The 11,363-nt window shown below is 39.8% G+C and overlaps 1 protein-coding gene across 5 annotated transcripts in view; it reads right to left on the bottom strand.

The window, feature by feature from the left end:
• Positions 1-822: 822 nt before the first annotated feature.
• MFAP3L (microfibril associated protein 3 like) overlaps positions 823-11,363 on the bottom strand; it is a 60,002-nt gene continuing 49,461 nt past the window's right edge. For all 5 annotated transcript variants that reach the window (XM_020997837.2, XM_020997835.2, XM_020997833.2 and 2 more), the window contains one exon: positions 823-8,153. In XM_020997837.2, coding sequence (XP_020853496.1) covers positions 7,204-8,007 — 804 coding nt within the window. In that variant the 5' untranslated portion in view covers positions 8,008-8,153 and the 3' untranslated portion in view covers positions 823-7,203. The remainder of the gene's footprint in view (positions 8,154-11,363) is intronic.

Raw genomic sequence — 11,363 nt, 5'->3', positions numbered from 1 at the left:
AGAAGTCATTTAGTCTAACTTCCTCATTTAACAGATGAGGAAGATGAAGCCTAGAGGTTAATCCACTTGTCCAATATCCTAAAGGTATTAGATGGCAGAGCCAAGATTAGAACCTATGACCTTAAAATGCACATCATTATCACTTAATGGGCTATGGGACTCAAGTTATAGCTATTACTTTTCTTCTGTTGCTTGTATATTGAGCACTACTACAGTAATTTTGATTTTTCTCTTCTTCCTTTGTTTTCCATTTCTTCTCCTCACTGCTTTCCTTGTTCTTTGATTCATCCTCATTTCCCTGTCTTCTTCCTTCTTGGTCTAGTAGTATTCAATTACTACAGCCTCTGGGTTGACGAATTGACCAATCAGAGCATTTTCTTGAAATCTGCTTCCACTTTAGGCCTTCTCAGGGCTTCTTGGTAGGGACAGCTCTCCCTGACAGTGAAAAATTTCAGTTTTCTCGATAAAAGGGGACTTTACATATTAGATTTGGTGGAGTGGGGTGAGATGGAATGGAGAAGGATTAAGGCTGCTGTCTGTAGGCTCCTGTTTCCAAAATCAAATTCTAAGGTAGATGAAGTCTTTAATCACGTCAAAAGTAAACTTAAGATTTCCTAATTCAGAAAGAGATAAGCTTTATAAAGGTTATTCCAATTTACCATTCCTTACAAAAAAGCTGCACAAATGTAGAATGTGTTCACAGAACTAGTTAAGTACACATTCACAAGTCGGAGAAAGTATGGAAAAATCCACAGTAGCCCTGCACCTGTTTCTGAAAAAATGCTCTTCGGGAGGTACACACACACACACACATTCAACAAAACCTGTGCAAATTCTTTATTGAAGCAACAATCAGTTTACAGGATGGATCACGCTTTTTTGTTTTTTGGCTGTTGTTACAGTCACTTAGATGCTGCCATTTGTTTACATCTGCGAACTTCAAAAATGAACATTGACAGTTCACAAAATCACCAGACAATTTTATGGTTTTTCTGCTCAAATCCTTTTTTCTTTTACTTATATACCCATTACATGGCAACAAAGGACTCCCAGAATGACTGAAATATAACAAATAAGACTTCAGTGTGGTCATTCTTTTTGAGTCTAATGAGCTTTTAACCACTCTGTGATGTCTGAGAGATACCTTGAAGGCTTCTGATTTTTTGTTTAGATGGAAGGCAATCATGACAGCATTTCAGTAGAAACACTGCTTTGTAGCTTTTTATGCTCTCTCTCTATTCAATTTTTGAGTATAGTAGTACCCTCTGGGACTTGACCATTTACATCTCAGCCTTTGAAAGTCTCAATTAAAGGCTCACTGTTAATTATTGCCCTCATATAGCATTTATTTTTATAATATTCAGGACACTCATATCTTTGGATAAGATAAAAAAACAGCTTCACTAAAATCCAAATCTCCTTCCACTCCTACAATGCTTTGTTTAATCCAAACCTAATTCCATCAACATTTTTTGCAGGGTTGGGGTGGGGGATAGGGAGATGTATAGACCCTGTGACAACAGAAGAACTCTCAGTGTGGAAACCCCCCTACCTCTGCAGGGCTAAAACTCAGCAACAACTTGGTCTTAGAGAGTGGCCTGATACTGAAAGGTTAACTCGCCCGGCGTCACACAACCAGTATGTGCGCGTGAGAGGCAGGATTTCAATCTTGGTCTTTCTGACTCTAAGGGCAGCCCTCTATCCAGTAAGCCACCCTGCCCTTCATCAGCATTAACAGAAACAACAAAATGTTTTGTGTTGATTTTAAAGTTAACATATCATTGTAAAAATAATGAGTATCCCAAAGCCAACAGGTGCTAAGTAAATAATTATTGAATGAACAATGAGATAAGATAAAGTTTTAAAAGGCAACTTATGAGTGAGCATAGAAGCTGGGTCAGAGATAGGGGAATTAGTCTCCAAACAACAGCAAAAGCCTGTCTTAAGACTGAATCAAATAATAGCTAAACTGCATTCAGAAAGCAGATTTTCAGAAAGATAGGTCCAAAACAACATTACCTTCCTATTAATGAAATGCTTGGAGTGAAAACTATGAAACCTCCATAGATATTAAGTCAATCACAGACTGTAGCTACAAAGTGTGAGCACTGATTTGGGCCTGTTTTCTAATCTGACATATGTCTAAAGTTTAAAAAATAAAGGCATCTGAATTCCATTTCTAAAACCAGGTTCCCTCCGTGGGTTAGAGTTGGAGTTTCCACATATGAGTTAATTGATGTTGGTCTAGATTTTTATTCATAACATGTTAAAATTAGAAGCTACTTCCGAGATAATCCAGTTCCCTCCAATTTACTGTTGAGGCAATGAGGCCCAATGAAGTGCTCACAGTTGCACAAATTGATAGAAGGACCATTAGAACAATTCAGGTCCCTTGGCTACCAGGCCAGAGTTCTTTCCATCATACCTCACTGCTTCTCTTGCCTAATCAGTAACCCCCCCAAATGTTTTTGGCATCTCACAATGATCACTAGAAATAGGAAGCCTGTGCTGATCTCACAATAATGAAATAATAATTGAAGCAGTCATGACATGTTATTGTTCCACTGAAACATCTACATGATTGAAATAGACATAAATTTGTATACTTATAATCACTCATTTTCCCGAGTGAAGAGTCTGAACTTCTATCAAAAAACAAAACTTATTTCCAATAGAGGAAGGGATTATAGATCCACAGCTGGGAGAGACCTCAGAGACTTTATAGTCTAACCTCATTTTACAGATGAAGAAACTGAGGCCTAGAGAGAAGTGACTTGCTCAAAGTCATGGGTAGTAAGCATCAGAAGTGGAATTTGAACCCAAGTCCTCTGATTCCTAAGCCAGTGCTTTTTCCCCTTTAAGGATCTATTTCTTTGTATAGGGTGTCAGGTCCCTCCACCTTGGTCCTGAATAGGGTGATCATAAGCATCCCATACACAGCCATAGGGATGCTAAAGTCACAGGACAAGGGTACTTGGGAGGGTGAAGATCATTCAGATACTTGAGAGAGATTTGATACACCTTGTACCACATTTGGTTCCTAGAAAGTTGAGTCAAGTATTGGTATTTATTTCTGTTCATTATTATGTACAAAAGGATGTAGACAGTAGCATATGTGCCCTAAGCATATGAAAATATAATATATAAAACAGAACTATTATAAATTACATATATTTTCCATATAAAATTCTGCATTCCACTTAGAGAACCCAAGAAAGGTCAACCAAGATGTCAGGTCATTTAAGTGGATCAAATACATATTTCTGAGGCTTCTCCAGTCTTTTAAGAAGCACACAAACAAGGAGTCTTTAGAGATAAGACAAGCATCACTCAGAAACTTGAGCAGCTGCCTGATTTTAGGATGATTGCCCAAGATCCAAAGGATATGGCTTAGAATTAATTTGCTGTTAAGCTTTAAAAAACATGCACACTCTGGGTGCACTTCAGTTGGATTGCTCTACATTTCTGTACCACTTTTTTTCTGACATCTTTGAAAATTCATCCAAGAAACAGGAGGTTTTTCAGATCTCAGACCCGAGAAGGAGAGGCTCCCTAGGGCCCAGACTAAGCTGCCAGGATGAGAAATAAGTAGGTAGCATTGACGAAGGGAGAACTCCTCTTACCTTACATTACAAAGGAACATGTTTTACTGAGTTAGCAGGTTAGGAAAATCAAGTTACCTCCTTTAGCTGAAGTGAGGAAAACCACTTTTCTGAGTACCCATCTTTACTCCTGCTTCAGGGGAAATTTCTCCTTTGTAAGAACCAATATGGAGTAAGATGCCTTTGAAGGGAAATCCACACGAGGTTGCGGGAGGGACAAGGGTTGGTTGAGAAGCTCAGAATCAGAAAGAGAACATTCTAAATTATAGGATTACAAGATCATTAATCTACAGCTGGAAGGCATCTCAGAGGCCATTTAGCCCAGCCCCTTCATTTTATGGATGAGGAAACTAAGGCCCAGAGAGGTTAAAGGACATGGCTAAGGTCACACAGGTAATAAACATCAGAGGTTGGATTAGAACCTTGTCTCTCTGACTCCAGAGCCAGTGTTGGTATGTAGATAATGTGTACTTACTAAATTTATTTGTTACCCAAGACACACATCTTAATTCTTAGCGATTTCACATCACCATGAAACGTCAAAAGACCTAGGAAGGCCTCCAATATGATGAGTTGATATTGGGTGATATTTCTTTGGGAGGATTTATCAGATGACACAGGACAGGAATAGTACAGGATGAGAAATTGTGGATAGGATGTGCACCAATAGAGGAAATGTCCACATTGATAGGATCATGGTTCTGTCCATCTAGGAATACCACTTGTTCACTACTCATGTCAGGAAATTCACACATCTGTTAAACATTTTGTAATTCTGCAGAGTGAGGGTTAGACCCCATCTTCCACTTTTATCAGATCAAATAGTGGCCCAACATAACCTCATTTTCCCATTACACAAAACAAGATTTCTACCCACTCATGATTATCATCTCTATAAAGTAGATGAGGATTGTCATCAAACTCACCAAAAAGGGAGCTAAGACTCTCTGATACAGAGACAAAATTTTAGAAAGGTCATTTCAATTTCCCCTTTTCTTACAGTTGTCACAGATGCAAAATCCGTAACTATTACTAGCTTTGAGTATAGCTTTGTCCAGTTACAATTCATGGTGGTAGAAACTGTGGACAAATCCATAATGGACAAGCTTTTGTGTGTTCAAATAAATAACCTCTTTTCATGCAGATGCTATAAAGCTCACTTAGTGGAATAATGTCAGCACTCTCACACCAATAAGCCTCTCACGTCTTCTAGGTGATCCTAAACCAAAGGCTATGGCCTTCATAAACCAAGGATGCTGAGTTACCTTGGCTAAAAATAGATCATAGAACAAAAGCAAGCAGCCATTTAGTCTATCACCCTGATTTTCCAGATGAAGAAACTGAAGATGGAGGTTGAATGATTTCTAATTGTCACTTGGTTAGTAAGTGTCAGAGGCAGGATTTGAACTCAGGTCATTAGATACCAGAATCAGTCACTTTCTACAGTGACATGTTGACATACCAAGTAACAAGAAGCATCTGGGAATCACAGATGTGGGGTTTTGTGTGTGTGTGTGTGTGTGTGTGTGTGTGTGTGTGTGTGTGTGTGTAGGGTTCCGTTTTTGCCCCAATGTGGCTACAAGGTTATATAATGTGAAATACTCTACTGAATACAGACCACTGAAATCCACCCATTTTTAGTTTGCTAGTCCCACCCACAACTCATTATTTGGTGAAATTTGGATGCTGTGAGCATTTTGAAAGAGGTGGTAATCTGCTGCTCAGAAAGGGGAAAGTCAACAGCTTTACTTATTCTTAAAGCAAAACAACATAGGTCATGTTAATATGATGAGTTCATTTTCACAGAACATTCCAAAGCACGAGAAAAAGACTGATTTCCTTTTGGTTGGTTTTGATTTTAGTTCTCTTGGTTTTAAATATTAGGATTCCAAGGAAGAAACTCAAAGAAATCCTTGATTAGAATAGTGCCTGGCATATGATAGGTGCTAAATGCTTATTTCCTTCCTTCTTTCCACTACCACCCACAGCTATCTTTTTTTTTTTCCTCCAGCTAGTAACTGTATCATGGACTTTTTTGAGCTGAAAGTAACTTTACAGATGATTTAATCCAACTTTCCCAGGAAGAGATCATCATAGGATCACAGATTCAGAGCTAGAAAGTACCTTAAGAGACTGTGCTTAACCCCCTCATTTTACAGACAAAGGAAAATGAGGCTAAGAAGTTAAGTGCCTTACTCAGGGTCACTTAAGCTGCTTAGTGGCAGAGCCAGAATTAGAGCTAAGGTTTCTTCAATCTAGTTTTTTGTTTTGGAAACTAAACTATTCTGCCCCTTACATGCCTGTTTTCCTCTCACAGACTCTAACAACAGTTTTGGTAGGAGATCTGGTATGAGTGTTCTATTGAATAGAAGGCTCCTATCTCATCTCTTGGGCCAGGATTTGGGTAGCTGTTCCCTTCAACACACCTGGTCCTATTCATTCACAGAATTTCATGTCACTCAGTCTCATCTTCTGTTTGAGTCACCTAGTGACAATTTCCAGGGAGCTTCTCTAAAATGACTCCTCAGATATTATGCCTGATGTTTTTCTCTTTTGAAGCCATGTCTGTTTCTATGATCTTAGTTTATGGGGGATGACATTGTTTACTTGTGAATAAAACTGGATTGAAGTGTGGGTTGTCAGGGAATGGATACATTTAACCTGTGAAAATTTCCCTCCACACATCAGTGTGGCTCACCAAAAGCCCTCAGAACCCAATTGGTAAACAGATTTGTATTTGGCTCTTAAAGTGCTGCTTCTGGGGCATGACCCTCACGTTCACAACAGCAATTTCACTGTACAAAATTCAACAGAGGAAAGTAGGGAAGGGATAGGGAAAGAAAGAGAAATACGACTTCTTATCTGCAAAGTCTGGTCACTCTTTGCAGCACTACAAACGGCTACTAGATGTCAGCCCTGGAACAAGGGGCTGATAAGAAGTCTCTGAGGTAAATGTTTCAAGGGATAAAAATTATATATGTATATAGAGAGACAAAAAGGGCGAAGACAAATCAGAAAGAGCAATTAATATTAATATAATAACAATTACTCCATCATAACCAAACAACATTGAAATGGGGGAGAAAGTGCCAAATAATCCATGGACATGCTTTTTAAAAGGGAAAAGAAATGCAGTGTTCAAATTACTGGGGGAGGGAAAGGGACTTTCTGACAGCAGAGAGCAGAAGGATCTCTCAAACTCAGAATGACAGATGGGAAGGGTGCCTTCTGCCACCAGGTTAAGCAGCCTGGAAGAGAATATGGCCTAAATCATCTATGCCCACAACTTGATGGGCCATAGTCCATCCAATGCTATCTCTTACACACACTGATATCTCTGGTACACTTTCCTAGTGGGGAGGAGGTAGGAGGAAGGAGTTAAGAGTCACACACACACACTCACACACACACACACACACACACACACACACACACACACACACACTGCATCAATATCTTTCCCCTTTTAAAAGAGCATCACTCCTATGTATGTTATGATAAGTCTACTGGTAAGGCTTTAGCGGCAAGTACATACTATATCTGTGTTACAAGGAGCAGCCCCTGATTTTCTTGATATGCATAGCTTTTTCAAAGTTAAGTATTATACATGGCTTTCATAAATAATACAGGTATTCATTACATTTGTCATGGCTTGCTCAGTAGGCTTCAGATGAGCAGGTGCCAGCTGCCCTATAGGGGGCACAGGTTCTGAAGGGGGTGCTGACTCTGAAGGCGCTACCTCCTCAGAAGCGTCAGCTTCTGCAGATGGCTCAATGGGTGGTTCTGGCCCCTCTGGTACTACAGCTGCCTCTAGCACCTCCACATCCTTGATCTCTACCTGTGCCCCATCTTGGTCTTCCAAGTGGTCCTTTTTGGACAAGGAGTGAACAGACACCTTGATGGCAATCTGTTGAGGCTGCTCATGAAGGGATGAGGCATCTGAGTCACCAGTGGGTGAGTCACTCCGCTTGAGAGCACTGGGGATTGTATAGACCTCATCCCCATCGGTGGCCTCCTGGCCCTCAGGGGTGTGCCTTACAAAGTTCTGGCCCTGCTCCTCCAGGCCCACTACTTCCATGATTTCTTCCATTATCGTCCTGCAGTTCATAATGAGGGGAGGCAGAGGGACACTCCTGGCGAGCTCCTCAATATAGCGGGCAAACTCCATGGTTTTGAACTGGGTCACTTTGGCAAGCTCGAGAGTTTTGGCTGAGGTGATGATTGGGATACGCTTAGCAATCTCAAAAGCCTTTTGCAGTTTCTCTGCTCCTTCTGTCCTAAAGAATTCATTGATTGCTTTCTCTGTCTTCTTCAAGTGGCTGCTCATCATGCAGAGTCTGGTGATGTTCAAGACCATGACAATGGTAAAAGCCACTAGGCAGACAATCATGTAGTAGATGCCCATGTCCCCAGAGATGAAGACGACTCTCAATGTCACTGTATTGTTCACAGTGCCATAGATGTTAGAAGCGACACATGTGTATTTACCTCGGTCTGAAAATGATACCTGGGTAATGTTCAGTAGTCCATTGTCTTGAATCCACCATTTTCCTATTGGGAAGGAAAAAAAATTAATTCAAGGATGTACAATTATTATTTTTCAGCACTTGCTGTGCAAGGCTAGCTAACATATTCCTGCAAAGGTATTTATTTTCAAGTCAAAGACAGAACATTTAGGTCAGCAATAAGCACATAGGAAAGTAATTTCTGTCCTTCATACATCTTTAACTGGAGATGTCAAAGAATTGTTCTGATTTGCTTCATACATTCACTGTTTCGCTAAGAAATTTTCTCAAGTTCGAGGAAGTTTAAAATTCGTCAGAGGAAACCTTTGATTTCCTTTGTAATTCCATGATTTTTGTTTTAAGCACTTAAAAACATTCCTCTAAAAAAAGGAGTCCATAGGCTTAACTAGACTTTCCCAATGACATAAAAAAGGTCAAGAACCTCTGATCTAGAGGATCCAAGGGATGTGTGTGGAGGGTCAATTTAAAATCTAGAATGATTGGGGGCAGCTAGGTAGCGCAGTGGATAGAGCACTGGCCCTGGATTCGGGAGGACCTGAGTTCAAATCCGGCATCAGACACATAACAGTTACTACTGTGTGACCCTGGGCAAGTCACTTAACCCCATTGCCTAACCAAAATAACTAACTAAATAAATAAACAAATAAAATCTAGAATGATTCAGAGTTTTTTTTTTAAATTTGTATTTCCCATATAACTATTTTCATAGAACAGGGATTTTAAACCTGGGGTCACAGACCCTTGCTTTGAGACGGTCCAGAAAGTTCATTAAAATACAGTAACTGGCAATGTATTACTTAAGGTGGTTTTTTTTCAAAGTTTTGTTTGTCAAGTATAAAATAACAATGTTTTAAAAGAAAGAAAAACTTTTAGAAAACTTTTATTGATTTTGGTTTTGCATCAATCATTTCTGGAAAGCTGTTTCTCCTCTATTATTTGTCCTCCCCCTTCACCCACTCAGAGCTGAACTCTCCTTTGTCAGAAAGGAAAGTTAAGCAAAACTATCCAAAACATTGATAGTATCTGACAATGTACATGGCTTTCTTTCCTAGTAGTCCCTTGCCTTTCTGCTTAGAGGAGGGTTGCGGGGGTGTAATGTTTAACAATTAGTTCTCTGGGGAAAAAATGCACAGAAAACACTTTTGAGTTTAATTTGTTATTATTAATATTGTCTCCATCACTTATTTAAATCTACACATTCAACAAAACAATAAGTCAAGCCCCAATTTGTAGTGCTTGCTGATTTCTCAGGGGTAAATGTTTAACAATCATCTCTTGAGAACCTTTAAGAGCTAGCTCCAGCACTGCCCTGGGAAGGAAATATATTTCCTTATCTGTTCCCTAGAACCAGAGCTGGTTTTTTAATTTATTACAGTCCAGATTTTGTATTTATCCTGTTGTAGGCTCCCCTTACACCACTGTATCAATTCATACAAATCTCTGTTATTTGAAACAACCTGAAATTCCTTGGTTGCTTTCATGTAAGTTGCTGCCAGTGTAGAAATTTGGAAGCTGGTATTAATTTTCTTCCATTGAGTCTAGCTGTGCAAATGCATTAAGAATTCAGAAAGTCTTTACTAAATCTGAAAAGAATATTTTTCTTTCCTTTCCCTACCCCACTGAATACTCTCTCTCTCTCTCTCCCTCCCTCCTTCCTTCTCTCCTTCACTCTCTCTCTCTCTCTCTCTCTCTCCCCAAACGGGCCAGTTTGGTCCCAGCCCAACCCTAAGATTATGATGTTGGTTGGTCAAGGCGTATATTGGGGGTCTTCTTGGATTTAGAATAGGTCATGGCTAGATTTGCGCCTCTCTCTAGGGCAGAGGCTTGCTAAGTGATTCCATGGTCTGAATCTCAACTTAGGAGTTTGGTCTGATTCTGAGTCTTTATTGAGAAGGGAAAAGGGAAGAGAACAAGCATTTTTTAGTGTCTACTATGTGTCAGGCCCTATGCTACATGCTTTAAAAAAAAAAAAAACAAACACCAAATATTATCTCACTGGATCCTCACAACAACTCTGTGAGGTAGATGGTATTCTCATTTTCATTTTACAGGTAAGGAAACTGTACAGCTAGTAAGTGTCTGAGGCTGGTTTTGAATTCAGATGTTCCTGACTAGGCCAGCTCTCTATCCACTATGCTACCTCTGTCTGCCCTGTAGAGTAAGGATTCTAACCCAAGGTTCAGAGATTCTCACTTTCAAGGGGTCCATAAACTTGGATGGGAAAAAAAAATTACATCTTTATTTTCACTAACCTTTGGTTTCCTATCTTATGTATTTTATGCTTTTAAGAACATTATTCTGAGAAAAGATCCATGGGTTTCAGCAGACTGCCAACGGCATCCACGACACAATAAAGGTTAAGAATTCCATTTGTAGAGGATCTTACCAGGGAATCCAGGTGAGACCCAGAAAGACCTTGGTATCTTAAGCATCACTCAAGCCTTTATATTTTTCTCCTCTCCCTCTTCCCTTCCCTCCAGAAGGAGAGTATTAGATTAGGTTCTCTGGGCATACATTGCACACCACTTGTGCCTTTGCTAGCACCCAGGAGAGACTGGTCTGCTCATAAAGTTTGTTTCTTCTCTTCTTGAGGAACAATCTGTTTGGATGAAGATGGGGGCAATGAGAGCATTATGAGAGTGGTGCAGGAAAGGCTGCAAGAGGGAGGGGGTGCCAAGGGCACAGAGTAATTATCCTTTCCAAAGTTACGGTTTCAGTAGTGATAACTGTATTCAAGCCACTGTTGCAGAATCAGTAATCCTGAAATGTATCCTAATTACAACATACCAATGTTTTGCTGGAACAAATGCCCTTTTGAAAGACATTTCTGCACAGTTGGAGCTATCTCCCAGCAGGAAGAGATTACATTTAACTCTTCCTAGAAGGAAGGAGTCTGATGACCTTTACCAACCAGTTTAATCAGGAATAACTACTTGGTAGCTTCCCACGATGCCCCTTATACATAGTGAAAAGAGGGCACAAATTACAAATCAAATAGGTAATGTTTAATTAAATGACATCTGCAGACATTAGGGGAAAAACAGTGAGCTCTTGAGAATATGAAGTATGAAGAGAACATTAAAGTGAGGCCAGACACTGAGCAATTGTAATGACCAATCTTGGTCCTGACGAAGAAAGGAGGAAGAAGCGCCTCCCAATTACCACCTCAATAAATTTTGCTTCACTGTTTTTCTTTTCAGTCATTTCCTTGTGACCTTATTTGGGGTTTTCTTGG

This window comes from Phascolarctos cinereus, unplaced genomic scaffold, assembly GCF_003287225.1.
Source record: "Phascolarctos cinereus isolate Bilbo 61053 unplaced genomic scaffold, phaCin_HiC Scaffold_9;HRSCAF=440, whole genome shotgun sequence".
NCBI lineage: Eukaryota > Metazoa > Chordata > Mammalia > Diprotodontia > Phascolarctidae > Phascolarctos > Phascolarctos cinereus.
The sequence above is the reverse complement of the archived record's forward strand: the minus strand, read 5'-3'. Positions and strand labels throughout refer to the sequence as shown.